We start from the raw sequence: 17,760 nt of genomic DNA, 5'->3' as shown, positions 1-17,760 counted from the left end.
CTGCCGGTAGAGGCGCTAATTTGGTCGTATTTGGTGAAATGGACAAACGACCAAAGCAATCATATGAGTTGGAGGATATGTTGATAAAAATAAATATAAACAATGTTATTACCTGTAACATATTGTGACACTGAGTGCATTGACATGCACAGAATAAACTATTTAAAAATCTGCTGCTTATAGTAAACGGTTTCACGCATTTACATGCAAATCAATAACCCGGCTATGCAGAAAACTGTGTTTACATGGGATTTGGAGATTTGTCAGATTTTTGCAGTCAGTGATGTCACCGCACATAGTACATATAGTTGTTCAGGGTAAACCTGTGCCAATCATTCTTTGCATATGCCATTTATGGGCTTTCCCCAATAAAAAAAAACCATTTCACGTGATTATATGAGCCTACACATTATCAGTTTATTAAGCATAATTGTTGTTAGAGGAGTACAAAATTATAAAAATAATTAAAAACATAACCATTCACAAAAGCAAAAACAAATAATGACATCGGAAACCAAATGTATACGTGCAACTATACAATCACCCATACGTGTCTTTCAAAAGTTGACTACAATGGCTTAAAAACTTTGAAACTGTGATCAGTCACAACACAAAAATATACCCTTTCCCCTTATCAGAATTCCTCGAGCAAAAACATCATCACAGTTTCAAAGGCCAAACATCAGTTGCGGTATAAAATAAACATATCCCCTTGCCTCACGGTCACGTAAACTCATTCACAAGTTGCTGAAAAACAAATCTTGTTCTATTTTTCCAACTGCGTCATTTGGAAATAATATGAATCAGTGTAATAATAAGAATAACATTTTATACTAGATTCAGTCCTCAACATTCTTCATTGTGTCCAATTCATAAAAAATAAAGATATTGAGGTATAGAAAAATTGCAAGTTGTTAATCACACTTAAATATGGCTGTGATCAATCAGCACACTGATTAAACCTGATCAGCCATCCCAGTCTATGCAAACAGAAAGCAAATTGAAAGTAGATCATCAGAGACGGATCAATACATGGTTGATTAGGTTTGATTAGATTCAGTAAGTGGCCTATTGTAAGTATAATGATAAAGAGTGTTAGTGCTGAACAGAATCAGACAGACTGCAGTAATTTATTAACCAGATTCACAGGTTTAAGAAAACAGTGCTGGTTGAAAGTCTTTTCAAAACAACAGCCACCAAGATCTTCAATGAGTAATTCCATTAAACTTTCCGTAACCATAATCACAGTTGTGCTGCTCGGGGAGGCGGTCAGACTTCGAGTAGAAAGCAATTTTGGTTCAGACATTGATTACAGGTTATACTACAGAACTCAATTACACTCTTTCTGTGTGTGCAGGCGTGTTTGTGTTTACTAACCGCTGCGCAATGCCCCATCCTCTGGCAGATCCACATCAAGCATGAGGTCCTCTTCCTCCAGGTCACATGACCCAGTGTTATCCAAGTTGTTCAGAATGTCCTAAGAACGAGAGAAAGAGAGAGAGAACAAAAACGTTTTTAATGATTGCAACATTTATTACTTTTATTTATTTGTGATAATTCAAGGAAACCGACTAATGCTTGTGTATTACTAGAGGTCAGGCACAAACCAAAGCGAAAGAACTCAAAGAGATTCGATGGAAGGTAAATTAATTGAAAACAAAATAAAGAACATTAAGATGAAGAGCAAAACAGGTGCTTTTGGGGCCATTTGATTATTTGTAAATGCAAAAAGCATTCCAAGGTAAAAATCAATATCCCACAAAAAAGCAACAAAAAAACTCAATTTGTCCTCGAAGAGAAAATGAGGATGACGATTCAAGCTGTGCCGTAGACGCACAAGGGGCAGTTATCAGCTTTTGGAGTGTTTTTTAATGCATTTTAAAGCGATTCTAAACATGAAGTCTGTCTTAGAGAAGAAAGAGGAAAAAATCTCTTAGAAGAAAGACATTCGCTACATTTATGTGCGCTGAAGTTTTGATATGATAAACCGTAAAACATGACCTTGTGGCTGGCCTTGAATTACACCCAGCAAAAAACAAATCTGGCGTGACCCAAATTAAAAGATCTTCAAGATCTCTACTACAAACTGGTTTCTGTAAATCAGGGTAAGATTCGGAAAGGGAACCAAATGTGACCACAAAACAAGTATTATACAACATATGAAAGCTGAATAAATAAGCTTTCCATTCATGTATGGTTATTGTAAGGATCTGACGATATTTGGCTGTAGGGCTGGGGTAAACGACTATTTATTAAACAATTAATCGGGTGACTATTGTTCCGATTAGTCAACTAATCTAACGACTAATTGAACGACTAAACCATGATGTATCTCAAATAAATGCCAAAAACATTCTTAATTATATACTTTAAAGGTTGTAAGAGCGACTTCAGCGGATTGCTATGAAAGATTAGACGAATGTGATCATTCATTTTGGGCCTTAAATTTAATGTTTTGGCGTGTGGCAACGAAATTTTGACTTCGACGTCATTGACGCGTCGCTACAGGCCTATTTGGCTGAGATACAATTATTTGAAAATCTGGAATCTGAGGATGCAAAAAAATCTATATATTGAGAAAATTGCCTTTAACTCTTTCACCCCCATAAGAGAAAGCGCTTTCCTGCCAATGACGAGTATTTCCGCCAATCCGTAATACCGCTATTATCCGCTATTACCGCTCTTCCGCAACTTATAAAACCTGGAAGTATCGCCCTAGGGCAGTGTTTCTCGTGGTCCTCGAGGAACAGGATTGGGAAACAATGCCCGGCCTAGGGCAAACAGCTGTATGTCCGTGTATGTTTTTTGAGGATCGCTTTGAAAAAATCCTTCACAAAACGGAAGTCTCATCTTTTTGAACAAAATTTTGTATTTTTTAAAGAACCCTACCCATATTTGTTAAGCAGAGGGTCTGTTCTTTCATTTGATATATTGTATGTTAATATATTTAAAGAAGAACATTTTCTGGAAGCCATTCAACTTTTGTGAAAATCGTAACAAATGCTGGCACTGGCTGGCAACTTAAAAAATAAAAAACAAAAAAAACAGGGAAAGAGTTAAAAGTTGCATTTTTACATTAAAAATTTTAAATTAATTTCTGATATACTGATGATAGTACAAGTTACAAAATATACTAATATATACTATATAATAATTATATTTTGGCATAAAAAATTTATAATTTTGACCCATACAATGTATTATTGGCTATTGCTACAAATACACCCGGGCTACTTATGACTGGTTTTGTGGTCCAGGGTCACAAATTGTAGAGATATTTTACTTATTTATAGTTAATTCAAAGAGGAGTTTTATAGTCAAGTATTTACTATTTCATATTTGACCCGTTCATTTTTAAGGGATAGTTCGCCCCAAAATGGAAATTTATCATAAGGACAGAAGCCTCCTGGTTTTCATCCAAAATACCAAAAATGTGTTCTGCAGACAATTTTTTTGGGGTTAGAAAGAACCAATAAATATAATAACTAAATATTTTTCTTTGAACATGAAGCAGTGTAATTGTCCACGTTTGTGTACAACAGGTTCCAGTAACACAGAATTAAGTATTATGTGGGACACACCAGGTATTATACTACGTACACACTAAACGCGGGGCATGGCGTTACTCGCTCTAGATTACTCGCGGGATTTAACTTCGTATCATGCAAATTTTTCGCTCGAGATGAATACTTTCAACTTGGGCAGAGAGGCGTTTGAGGTGAATAGCATGTGTTTTCGCGGCAAACGTGCCACCCATATCGCGTCATTCGCATCGCCCCATGCGAGGACGCGTCTGATTGCGTCTTTGCATTGACTTTGTATTTAATCTACTCGTGCAAATCGTTGAACTCGCATCTGGTGTGAACCCACAGTTAGGAGGTTAATGAAGTTTCACTTTGTGTATAAAATAGTTTTCTCAATACAGGTGGTGTTGCCTAATTTACATAACACAAGAAAACTTACTCTTCTGGAAGTAGGACGTCATGAAAAGCATTTTTTAATTGGTCACTTGACATTTAACAAATGCTTAAACATTAAACTAATTGCAAAGACATTTTATGAATCAATAGGGGTTAAGTGTCCCGTTCAAGGGCACAACACTGACAAATTAATCTCTGTAATGACTTATTCTCTACCTTGGTTCGAACCCGCAGCCTTTGCGTTTCCATCTTAAACCTTTGCTACAACCAACTAAAAAACTGTGTGGCACAAATTATGTTATTGAGCCACATAAAATATATTTATTTCTCCCAAAAGATTTCTTGTTCAAAAAAGACAAAGTACCAAGTGAAACGTTTTGCATAATTTTCCATATTTCACATAAAAAGGACAGCTGGGGGAAAGACAGTACAAGCAAGTTTCAAGTCTCAGCACACTTCAGACAACATTATCAATCATGCAGCTACAATCCATTCACTAAATAACTTCAAGTCATCTTTAATCATATTTATATCTATAGTATATAAACAGAACCAGGCCTCAAGTCATGGACGGGGAGACACAAACACACACCTACCAACACCAACATACTGTACAGCCAGCAGTGCTTCACCTCTAAGTGAATACAAAGTGTATTTAAAGCACATAGAGGTCACACCCTTCACCTATACGCACACAGGAGTCTCTAGGCCTTTCTATCTCTGACTCTTTCCCAATATAAAAGGGCTTAGTCACGGCAGGTTGCTTCAAAGGAAATGACATTTCACTGCGCCGGGCGCCAGCTTAGACACGCAGCCCAAGCTCCATCAGCACTCTCCTCCAGCGCCGGAAAGAGCCGGAAAAACGCAGCCCATTTCAAATAGACCTGCACAGATGGGATTAAAGGTCCCTTTAGAGCTGGACCGATACAGACATAACTTCAGATAACATTTAAGAAAGGTCCTATCGGACAAAACCACAATTCTGATTACATTTCAAACAATCTGAGCGCTACGTTTGGGAATAAAATCTCGGATTTGAGGGATCAAATGGACCGGGATATTATCACATTAAAAAAATATCCATTTAGATGTAATAATTATTGCATATATGAACTACTAATCTGGTTTAATGATGTTAATGATAGTTATTTAAAGCTGCAATCTGTAACTTTTCTGTAAAACAATATCTAAAAATCAAATGATGTTAAGTTCATACATTTCAAAAGGATTCAAAGTTGTCTTCTTAAGGCCGAAGTATGACCCTGATATATATATTTACGTTGGAGATGATAACTCGCATCATTGTTTACTTTGGGATTTGTACTTTTTGCATATCATTAACATCTACCAATACACACCTACACACCAAAGGAAATGTAAAATCGTGAATCGGACCATTGGTGCTCTTTAAAACTGTCTGTGTCAATGTCAATCATACAATAAAAGAAATAAAAAAGTTGAACATATATGTTTTTCTGTAGATATTGTTTTTGACTTTTTGTGTATGCTAAATCATTAGTTTTACGAGTAATTTTAAGCAGGGTTCCCACACCTTAGTTAACTTCAAATTCAAGGACCTTTCAAGGACTTTCCAGGTCCAATGTCCTTAAATTCAAGGACTAAATGTGGGGACACATTTTTAAATGAGGGCGAGGTTACATTTAAAGATACATTGTTACAGTTCCCTTTTGAGGGAACTCGCGCTGCGTCACTGCGGTGACACTTTGGGGACGCCTCCAGGGATTAGTGTGTCTGAATGTGTATATCACATTCAACCAATGGTGAGGCTTAACGACAAAGACAGGGTGACGCGGGAGCCAGGAGGTGTATCGCTATCTGTAATATTCCCAAAGACGGCGTAACAGGAACGCATGAAGTATGGCAAGGGAGACGCAGCGCCTCGTTCCCTTCTCAGGGAACAACAGTTACATACGTAACCCGAGACGTTTTCATTTGTCAAACACAACTATGCAAAAAAGCATTTTGGTATGAATCAACATTCACATACAGAAGATATAAGCATTTAAAGCAAACAGTTTAGCACGTGTGCTTAAAAAGTCTAGAATTTTTATGATATTATCCTACACTACACAGGGAATATGGATTTTTTTTTCTTCAGAAAACTTCTTGCATAAAATAGATTCAAGAACTTTCAATGACCTGTATCTATGCATGTATATTTTCAAAAAACTTTGAATTTTTCCTCCAGATTCACAAACTTTCAAGGATTTCAAGGACATGTGGGATCCCCGTTTAAGGTATGGATGCAGTAAAATACTCATTTTTGAAAATGTACTCATTCAGACTTAATTCATTTGCCAGCACGGGTCACATAGAATTTTTTTATATTTTCACTAATCAAAATGTTAAACAATATTTTTAAGAGTACTGTTGTACAATCTCTTTCTGCAATATCGGTTATAATATCCTAACCAACAAAAGAAACTCATTGTCACTTCAAAACATCATCCTTTCAGCATCTGTATTTTGAGTTACAACAAAAGTGATTGAGTCAAGAACAGCGAGTGATTTTTTTCTTTGTCCCTTGTTTAAGAGGTTTACTTTCAGATGTTTACATTCCCTTAAAATATAACAAAAGCAAAGTTCATAAGAATTATCAAAATAATCAAGACATTTCGAGATAATTTTGTGTAAATGTGTCTGTTCAATCGAAGCAAGAAAACATGAAGTTAGTATTTGCAAACTCTTAGTATTTAGTCGAAGTACTCCCAAAAGTGCTGTTCCGCCATATAGTATAGTTCCTCTTTTAAATCCGCTTAGAAAAGCGCTACGTTTTATTTTGTACCACCAAACTTGCTCGTATAACTACTCGTCTTAAACAGGAAAAACGTTGATGTGTTTGGTCACTTCTAACTTTATCTCTGAGTGGTACCATTGAATGAAAGGGGCTAAGCTAAATGCTATCGAAGTGTCGCAGCGCGCTCCAGCGCTTACGTGCACGCACTAAGATGATAGAGGGATGTATCAACTCTTCTTAGTTAAGGTAATAACATATTTTAATATTGAAAATGAGACTATTTCTTTAACATAATGAGGAAACAGGGGTCTCTAAGAGATTAAAGTAAAATGAAACTCAATAAACCAGTTAACCATAAATTAAGAGGTTATTAGGGGGTAAAATATTTATAGAAATTATACAAATCCTGCTTACAGTATTAACAATGTCAGAAAATGACAAAGCGCAAACAATGAGCTATAACTCTCAGCTAATTAATAGTGAAAAGGTGGCAGATAAACGCTTGTTTCAGAATCACTTAGTGTTGAGAAAACAAAGGCTTATGCACCTAGCTCATTTAAGCAGTAATGAATTAACCTGTAAATACCTCCTGCAAGACTATTTTTAGTCCAAATAAACAACTCTTAACTGAGTCTAACAGGGGATGCTCTTTGAAGTCAAAGTCAACTTAGGGATTAAATGCGCACACAAACAAACACAAGGAGTATGGAGAAAAAAAACACAAGAGACAGAAATGTGTCTGTATTGCCCCCTTGTGGCTTTAAAGAGTATTTATCACTTCTACGTCCTGCAGCAGTAGCTTTCATACTTTATTCCTACTTTGTAAAAACCTCTTACAACCATAGCATAATAATCCTCATCTATAATAAATTAATCATTTTATGCCAACCAAATTTAGATGTTCCTATATGCATTTGGCAAATGTGTGCATTGCAAGGAATGCAAAGTTTTCTCTCGGTTTGACCTTTTGTGCCACTAATGCAATGCTCTTACCACTGAGCTACAAGAACAATAAAATATTTGCTCAAAAATCTGTTATCAAATGAACCAAAATACCATAACGTACATTTAAATGTAGTTTTCTCTTAAAACATTTTTAAGCTGTAGACAAAGCATAAGGCCAGATCACATCTAAATAAAGCCCAGCCTCTTTTTCAGTATCAGTGACAGCACATGAGTCTTAAACTAAATATAGATGTAGTTAAAGGATCTAGAGAAGATCCACTGCTGTCAGAGGATCAAGTTAATTGCTTTTGCTGTTGATGTGTGAGACAAGCCACTGATTTAATACGATAACATTGGGTTATGCAAAAACACTTGCGCAATGATAATATACTTTTGCATCAGTTTTCTGTTGTTCATGATGGTTGCCTGATGGTATGCAGTTGCAAAAACATTTTGAGTGGATGTTACTACTTTGCTTTGCCAAGTCAAAAGTGTCCACCTTTAAACTTCTATAATATTCTCAAACTAGTTGTGTCTAATTTTTAAACTAAATCCTAAATATAAACAGTACTTACTTGCAATACCTCCAACACACCACCAGATGTCACTCAAAGCCTGGTTTAACCTCAAGCACATTCAGGTAAATAAAACTCCTGCTTCTTGCTTTACAACATCATCACCCATGCGACTATAACAGTGACTCAGCCACCTTTATATTTATAAACAATTAAATAATACATAGCAAGTATGTCTGTGTGCGTGTTTGTTTATTTGCCACAGAGGAAGATTGGTATTTCATGCCGAATAAATAAAAAATATCCAAGCCGGTTTCAATAGAATCAAAAGCTGGAATGTTAAGCATGCACTGTTTAGCATTCCCACCCGGCAATGGGACATCTTGGAAGCAGCTGAGGTGAAACGGCACCTCGCTTTAATTCGACTGTCAGAATCCTGCAGTCACAAGTCAGAGCCACAGAAGCTAATACATTATAAGCAGGGAAATAATTAGCAGGATCGGTAATGAAGAGAGGTCATCATGTGCAAGCACACACAAAAATTCGTAACACAAGGGTTTACAGACACTCACATAGTGAGAAACAGCACTGGGCAGAGAACATTACATTAATAAGGCCTTAAAGGCCAGGCAGTATGTAAATTAGTACATTTATTCAGAATAAATAAATGCATAGATGTAAATGTTATTGTAACAGATTCCATTATCACACTGACACAGGTACTGTATTGCCATATTCATGTGTACCTGTACCTTACATGTGCAATTATATAACAACTGTGAATTTACTTTTGTAAAATGTACTTATTTAGATACTGAAGGGGGTAAATCTTAGTCCCAGACTAAAATGTATGTTTAAGGTGCCTTAATTTTAAAACGTCTTGGGGTGGTTTCCAGGACAGGGATTATTTTAAGCCAGGACTAGAGTTTAGTTTAATTATGAAATGTAACTAGTTTTAACAAACATGCCTTACTAAAACATTACATTTTGAGGCAAAACAAAGGGTTTTTTAAGATATGTCAGTGCAAGTTGTTTTCATTTTGGACAGCTCTTAAATTTATTTTAGTCTAGGATTAATCTAATCCCTGTCCGGGAAACTGTCCCCGCCTTGCATTTTAGCATATATCAGTGCCATTGTTTTGTCTCAAGTGTAGTAAAAACTACTTAAATTTCCTTATATAATATAAGGGTTAGTCCTGGATTAACTAAACCCTGTCCGGGAAACTGCCCCATTGTGTTTAAGCCCTTTGGATTATAAGGATTAAGGGGAAATTATTAATCTATAGCAGGATAAAAAAAATTGTTTACATCATGTGTGTGTGTGTGAACTGTGTATATTAAATTTTTGTTTATTTATGTGTTACACTAGCTGCGTTTTCATAAAGATTCATGCAAAACTTCAGCACTATTTTCTAAATGTCGACAAAAACTACTGTGAAATGACACTGTTTTTAATAACTGATCTTATGCAACTAAAATGTAGTTGTGTGGTCTCGCGATAAGTCATTTCAAACACCGTCATGTGGATGACATGAAAATACAGTGGGAGTGACTCAAAAGCATACAGAGCAGTCGACTCTCAAATAGCTTTCACGGTTTTTCAATGTCAAGTGTCTTTGACAGTTCTTGTGACGCCACATGAAGCCGAACACACCTCTTCTGTCCTGTCCTCCAATCAAACATACCAAACAATATTTAAAGAATGATCATGTGATGCGCTTCCAAAAATTGCGTTCATTGCCGTTTTGCAATATATTCCTTTTTTAAATTGTCTGAAATAGGGATACATAACGATTAATCGCGATTAATCTATAGCAGAATAAAGATTTTTATTTACATCATATATACGTATGAACTGTGTATAATAACTTTGTATAGATAAATGCACACAAATGCATGTGTATATTTAAGAAATGTTTACATGTGTATATACACATTTGTAAATTTATGTATAATTTATATTAAATATAAATACTTCATATATTAAAAATAATTCTTACAATTATACATGCATGTGTGCATATTTATATATAAATAATTATTATATGCAGTTTACACACATATGTAAAAACAAACTTTTATTCTGCTATAGATTAATCGCGATTAATCATTATGCACCCCTAGTCTGAAACATCACCTCATCAATGGTAAAAACGTTGTGTCATATTTTAGTTTATGCACATTTTTTTCCATTGGCCGCATTTTCAAGTTGCTATTTCAATTTGCGGATTTTAACATGTAATGGTAACGTAGCTACTGCTTATATTCTGTATATGTAAAGTAGTTTTATATTCCTTTCTTAATTTTTTTTTTTTACATTTTATAATGCACCGATTGACGCTGACAAGTTAACGCACAAAATAAAATGTTTCTCCTCATACGCAGCAGCAGAGCCCCGACAGTAAACATTAACTTTTTTTTTTTTTGGCAGAGTGTACAAGTACTCACAATGCTGTTGAGGTCTGACTCAAAGCTACTGCAATGGCGCATGTGTGTGTTCTGTCCCAGCGGCTCCATCCCTTCCTCATCCCACATGTACGTTCCTCCAGAGCTGTTTGAGGGTGACAGCTCTAGAGATGAGAGACCCCCATGACGGTCCACATCGGGGGACATTATCAGAGTTTCACAGGGTGGTCCAGCCCTCAGATCTGCCTTACCACCTGAGAACAGAGATGGGAGGGTTATGAGGTAAGGAGAGAAGATCAGACTCACAAAGTTACCATAGTTGTGATCTCGTTTGCGCTCTTCACATAGCATAAACATTACTCAAGGTTCCCACACCTTAGATAACTTCAAATTCAAGGATCTTTCAAGGATTTCCAGGTCCAATACCCTCAAATTCAAGGACTAAATGTGGACTCATTTCAAGTGAGTGCAAGGTTACATCGTGTTACCTTTTAAGATACATTGTTACAGTTCCCTTTCAAGGGAACTCGCGCTGCGTCACTGCGGTGACACATTGAGGACGCCTCCAGGGGTAAGTGCGTCTGAAGTGTGTATATCCCCAGACAGATTTTCCCCAGACTCACAAACTTTCAAAGAACCATGGGAACCCTGATTACTATAACCACTGTTTTTGTGGAAATCATGCATATACTGTACCTCCTTGACCAATAGTGTCATCTAGGAAACTTTGAAGGCGTGTCTGGGTGGAAGTGGCCCCAGGACTTTTGTTATGCGGGATGCCGTTATGTAATTGGTCCACTGGGTTCTCGAAGTCATCTAGGAACTCCTCGCTAGTGTCATTTCTTTCCAGAGAGGACGCAGAGGAGAGAGACATGTCCTCTGGGGCCTCCCTAGTGTAGCCGAGGTTCCCATCGATCTCCTGCTCTGTTGAGGGCTCCTCTGGGGAATCTGTGGTCTTGGATGCCTTTTCATAGATAGATTTAGATAAACTCAGCTACAATACACGACTACACCTTTTCTTTCATAAACAGCTTTAAATGTAAATTGCAAATGATGTTATTAGACACTTACACTCTTTAAAACACAGCTCTGATGCAGCTCCGGAGTGGGAGGTGGGGTTATGACATCATTTTCTACAGGTGTCCTCCCAACCACCAGAGGGCACTGCGATTTGGCAGCAATTGATCGATTAAACCTGTGAGTCTGTAATGTGGGCGTTGTCAACACAGAGTTAGGTAGAAGGGGTCTCTTTATGGTACTAGGAGGCGTTAAACTGTCCAAAGGAGAAGACGGACCAGGGAATTGGTCTGACAGCCCTGGTCTAAACCGCAAACCCCCCAAACCGAGCGCCAGGCGGCCTTTGCCAAGGCTTTGGGGGGATTTAAGGCTGAGCATTCGAGGAGGTCGTAGCTGTGTATTACCCAATGGTTTGGCCAACTCTACAGATTTGTTGAAAGAGAAGGAGCGCGTCATGGGAGCGTTGGTCGGTGAGGGTAGCTGCTTAAAATGGGTGAAGCTCTGAGAACGTACCATATAGTCATGCACATTAGACTGTCGTGACAAACTATCATTGGATTGGGATAAGCTGTCCCTTGAGCTGCTTCCATGAGAGCCTGAGTTGGCCCTTGGTCGCGGGAGCCCTGAAGAAAGTGCCTGCCCAGGTGGCGTCCCATTTTGAGTCGGCTTGGAGCCTGAGTTTTTATGGTTTATGTCCTGACCGTTGCTGGTTGTTATAATCTGAGAGGTTTTGGGCTTTTGTTTAGGAATCAGGTTGGGTTTGGGAAATTTTACTGGATTTGGTGTGGGTTTGGGGCTTCCAGCAGAGAGTGAGGAAGCAGACCTGCATGTTTTTGCTGAGCGTACGTCTTTCGGATGACTCTCATCGGGGCTTGCGGGGTCTACTGTCCCACCACCATCCTTTCTCCATTTCATGGAAAAAGAAGAGGCTCGGACAAATCCATTTGGCTTTGCAGGGGGACTCTTGACTTCTTGTAAAGGCACGCTCTGGGTCGTACCATTGGGAAGGGGAGAGGGGGTACCATTGACGGAACGGGCACTAAATTTTGGCAGTCTGGACACCATGGGGGACTTAGAGAGAACCTTCTGTTCCATCAGCAAACAGCAGAATCATGGATGAACATAGGAAGGAGAAACCTAGGGAGAAAAAGAGAAGAACGGATCATGAGAAATCTATTGTTTACCCATTGACATCTTATTAGTATTTCAAATGATCATATTGATTTACAAATGATCGTATTTCAAATTATTTAAAAAATCTTGCCATTCCCCCATGCACATAATTTAATCCACTGAAAGGATGGTTTCATCTACATTGTGGTGACCATAGACTCTTAAAAAGTTAGGCGACGCCCGTTTGCTCTCTTCCATTGGTGAAAAGTGAAGCCGCCAGTGTCCTATACAGCGCTGACATCTTGGGTCTTGAGTCTACGCAGAAGCGATTTTGGACCAGTCCTGCGCAGTAGTGAGCAGGAAGTAAAGCCGTGAAATCAAGGCCCCGCCCTCCAAGAATTCACATATCACAGCTGTCAATCATCATGTCACACTACCGTTTTTATAGCATTTAATAACTAACTAAAAACAAACTTATTTTAAAAACAAAGGCCCTGTCCCAAATGGCACACTCCGGACTTGTGGTCCTGGGCCCAGTCACAGGGGGCGATCAAGATGTTTTGGTTTCACTTTTTAGGGCTTGTGCGACACGCTTGGTGGTGACATATGTAAATCATCTGAATTCACAACAATGTTGTCAGTGATCTGACTGGACAGTTTCATAAAGGGTGACAGCACGACTAAATCGGGATGTCTTTAAAATTAACTTTTAGGATGAAAGTAATCCTCTTTGAGCGTGTGTTGCGTGTGGTGCATGTGAGCATGTTGCAGATGACACATGAAACATTTTAAGGCGAATCTGATCTGAAGCTTGTTTATAATTAACACTCGGCAAACATCAAATGTTGAGTTCTTTTCTCTAAAACCCTTTCTCTAGCACACATGGGGAATATTACTTGCATAAAGCCATGAAAATGAAGATATGAGACAGACTGATCTGGTTTAGTTAGTTTTTATTTCACTCTCTACTACTCTATTGATTTTTGTCAATGATGTCACGAACGAAAGGCTAAAGGGTAAGCACAACACATAAATGAAAGAGATAAGAGGATGTGGGGGGGGTTCTAGGATAAAAGCCAAATCTTGACCAGATGAAAGGTGTGTCTATGTTAGTCCACTTCATTCTGTCCAAAACCAGTTTTGCTTATTGAAATCATCTTACTATTTTTAACTTGAAACACAGTTGCATGTGACGCTAAAACAAAAATCATCACATTTGTCATTATGCTACCCTGTTTGCAAATTACCTCCAAATGTAAACCCACTAAAACAAAAACATACAGTATGTATGCATAAACTAAAACATTGTTCCCATCCCGAATGAAATATAATTTATCCTGCATTGATCCTAATAAGACCGCATTTACACTGCATGTTTAAAGTGACTCAATTCGGATATTTGTGAAATCATTTGTGAAAAAAATGCTAAAGTTTTATATTTTCTTACAAAAGTAAAGCAGTATAATCTTGTATTCAAATATTATATAATAATATTAAATAATAATAATCTTCATAGTTAAATTTCCTCTGTGGTTTAAGCTTTTCCGGGTCAGTATGAATACTTCAAATTGTTTTAACAAGTGTTTAGTGTAAATGCTGATATTGAATATGAGTCGCTTTTAAAAGAGGATGCAAGCGGGTCGTCCAAATATCGTCAATATGTCAGAATTGGGCATCAAGCTCGGCAGTGAAAATTCAGCCTGGATAGAGAGGGTGTATAATGAGTTTATGAGAAAACAAACCAGCAACACAAATAGGAGATTTTTTTCAACAGAGATGAACACAGCACCCATTATTCACACACTGACCCACATTCGTCGATGACGAGAGATTATACCAGCAGTCACATCAGACACATGGACAGACTGAGAGAGCGAGTGAACGAACGAGAGAGAATGAGAGAGAGAGAGAGAGAGCCTCCACTAGGCTTTCTAATCTTCTTCATTCTGCCAAATCAGGTCAACCACAACACACGCTGCCAAATCCTCTTTACTCAACAAAAAACCCAGTGAGGCTGTAACACACATCCCCACAACATTTCAATGAATACAACACACACAGATTTTGTGACCTGGACTTAATCAAATACTACTATACATACACACTTGTTTTTACGACTGTACTAGTACTACATTCCATTCATTTCATTCAAATCCTTCACAAATGGAAACCCCACACGTCAGTCGTTGTGACTTTGTGTGCAGCATGTTGACAAGCAGCAGACTCTGACATAATATTAGTGTTAGAGCCCGACCGATTTATTGTTTTGCCGATTTTATCGGCCGATATGAGCATGTCGCAGATATATCTGTATCGGCGTATAAGCTGCAGATATGCAGCCGATATGAACGTTCCTTACAGAAAACATTAAATGCTTTTGAAAGATGTAGGTACTTGTTTGTCCAGCAGAGCGCACCATATTGGTTGCTAATGGCGACCCAGTTCACTCACTGTAGTGACACCGGCCAACCCCCCTTCACTTTAGTCAGTCTCTCAGTCAGTTCAGGTGGCAGCAGTCACGCGGTTTCTTCACAACATTTTACACCTGGTATTAAGACGCGCTTTGGTCGATTGAATTATAAGATTATTCCTGTTTACATTTTGGTGTTTTTAATCCGTCTCTTTTGTCCACTTGCGAGTTGTTTAAAACGCAAGCGGAAGAAAAGACGCGAGGCGGGGAAAGGACGCGCTTAAACTGACGCGCAGTCTGTGGGAGTACAGCTGCTTGTGTTGTTACTGAACATGCTCATTTCAAAGCAATTGATTAAATAAGCTCGCGCAACTTTACACCCTCGCTAAATAAGAGGTGCAGAGCAGACGCTTTAGTTTTATAAAAGTTTAAAGTCCTGGCAGAACACTGTGGGTTCGTGTTATAAAAACGTTGTGCAGTGCATTAAACATAAGCCAACATCAGTATGTTGTCAGTCAAGCATTGTCGTCTTAACGGTAAGTTTTTTATTAATTTGTGAAGTACATAACTTACTGTAAAGCTAATAAACAATGTCTTTATTAGTTTCCATTTTTTTAAAAAAGCCCAATATAACATTATTCTCGTCAAAACTGACAATGATTTAAGTTAATTGTATTTTGTTTTGTTTGTGTTTTAAAGTTATTTATAATAAGTCAAGTTCACTGTTTTGTGCACTTATATCAGAATCATTTTGGATAATAAAGTTAATTGTTAACTTGTAAAACACACCTGCCTATATTACATATCTTTGTCACGTTATTTTAAGTGTTTGATCACCACATTTGTGAGTGATCATTGCACAAAAAAGTATTTATATATAGTATATTCTGTTAATGTATATAGTGTATTCTATGTACAGTACTGTAGTAGTATAATATACTGTAGTATATGTGTACTGTACTATAATATGCACAAAGAATATCGGCCGATATATCGTTATCGGTCTTTTTTTACTCCCTAATATCTGTATCGGCATCGGCCCCAAAAAATGCATATCGGTCGGGCTCTAATTAGTGTGCGTCAATTTAAACCAGTAATTTCTCCCGCTCCCATTTAAACGAAAGCAGAGGGACTCCGAAGTAAGTCAGGACAGAAGCAGTTAAAAGTGGACAAAGGTGACAGATTAAAACCCCAGGTGTAAACGTGAATGTCTCATCTATCTGTAATTCGATCAACCAAAACACATCTTAATACCAGATAGAAACAACGTCTTTGATATCTCAATAACTTGACGAGTCCGTGTATGTACGTGTGTGTACGCGAGGCAGCGTGCACAGCATTTCTGTAACTTTGCGCACCCAAACCCATTATGCCATCACAAATAAACTAAGTCTGTTGGAAACACTGTATATCTGAAAATAGTGTTGGGTGATATGCCCTATTTTGAGATCGTCCTATCGCCAGCATGTGAGATCACCGATACACAATAGTATCGTGGGGAGGGGCAATAGTTTACTAATTTATTTATTTGTTCATTTTTAACTCATTTATGACAGAGCACTTGATTGGAGGACAAAAAAGAACCCTAAATGACCCTTAACCTTTTCAAAACTGATGCCATTAATCCCAGCGCGTCTTTATGCCCAGGCGCTCTGAAATTTCTCTGACTTGGCTTAAAACTCTATATTGAATATATTTTTATTAAATGCAAATAAAGAAAAAAAAATTACCTGCCATTTAAAAACTAGGCAGTCGCTGTGGCATTGAACAGCAAATAAGTTTGCCTGAATTAAAATGTCAGAATCTCTTTAAGTATCTAAACTCTTCTGCGTGCAATGTTGCACTGCCTGGGGTCGGGTGTTGTCATAGATGGGGTAACTATAAGCACTTAAAATAATCGCTAAACCATTTCCTTCCCAGTTGTACTCACAGTTGTTCAGAAAAGAATGAGGATTTTATGACACGTAACATACCTGCACACATGATCCCTAAAGACATTCATCTAAGTTTAATGGGTAACTGGAACCAAGCAAACAAGGCAAGTCGCTTCAGATCAGGCAAAACACATTTGATTTGACATCCAAATGTGATTTTAAATAGATGTGACTTGAGCTCAGACCTGACCAGAAACACTCCCAGTCAGACTGTTGACCATGAATCTTGTGTTGTCGTCCTTTTAAGCCACTAATGACAAAGCACCTCTGTGCCATCATTAATGCAAGCAAAACCACTCAAGAGACCGGATTTTAGAGCATTGACAAAATGAGGATACTGCTGGAGTGTTTCTTTTATGGACTGTATTATGTGTAGTTACTGAAGCAAAAGAAAAATCCTGGATAAAGAACAGATTCAAAGCTGACCAATATATCTCAGTGGGATAAAAGCAAGCACAATGTGTACACAACATGTGACGACCAGACACTAAAATCAATTAGACATGGTCATCTCTCCATCTGACTGCTGCTCAATATTGAATCATTACTGTACTATATACCAAACATGTTCAAAGAATATTTATATGCAAGACATTAAAATAACTATTATTGATGTACAGAGTACATTTAAAGGAGGCAGGGTCAATAAAATATTTAACACTGGCTACTTTTTTTATTGCCATTCTGGGGAAGACCACCAGGCCAAACGGTTATATGACATGTGCAACAAGCGTGAAAAACA

The 17,760-nt window shown here is 37.7% G+C and overlaps 1 protein-coding gene across 4 annotated transcripts in view; it reads right to left on the bottom strand.

Moving 5' to 3' along the window:
• ccser2a (coiled-coil serine-rich protein 2a) overlaps positions 1 to 17,760 on the bottom strand; it is a 170,021-nt gene that overhangs the window by 142,246 nt on the left and 10,015 nt on the right. For all 4 annotated transcript variants that reach the window (XM_073812311.1, XM_073812310.1, XM_065288214.2 and 1 more), the window contains exons 2-5: positions 11,616 to 12,698; positions 11,241 to 11,508; positions 10,587 to 10,798; positions 1,378 to 1,477 (exon numbers count right to left, since the gene is read on the bottom strand). In XM_073812311.1, coding sequence (XP_073668412.1) covers positions 1,378 to 1,477; positions 10,587 to 10,798; positions 11,241 to 11,508; positions 11,616 to 12,656 — 1,621 coding nt within the window. In that variant the 5' untranslated portion in view covers positions 12,657 to 12,698. The remainder of the gene's footprint in view (positions 1 to 1,377; positions 1,478 to 10,586; positions 10,799 to 11,240; positions 11,509 to 11,615; positions 12,699 to 17,760) is intronic.

Source organism: Paramisgurnus dabryanus, chromosome 17 (genome assembly GCF_030506205.2).
Source record: "Paramisgurnus dabryanus chromosome 17, PD_genome_1.1, whole genome shotgun sequence".
In the NCBI taxonomy this organism is placed as follows: Eukaryota; Metazoa; Chordata; class Actinopteri; order Cypriniformes; family Cobitidae; genus Paramisgurnus; species Paramisgurnus dabryanus.
This window is presented reverse-complemented; position numbering and strand designations above follow the sequence as displayed.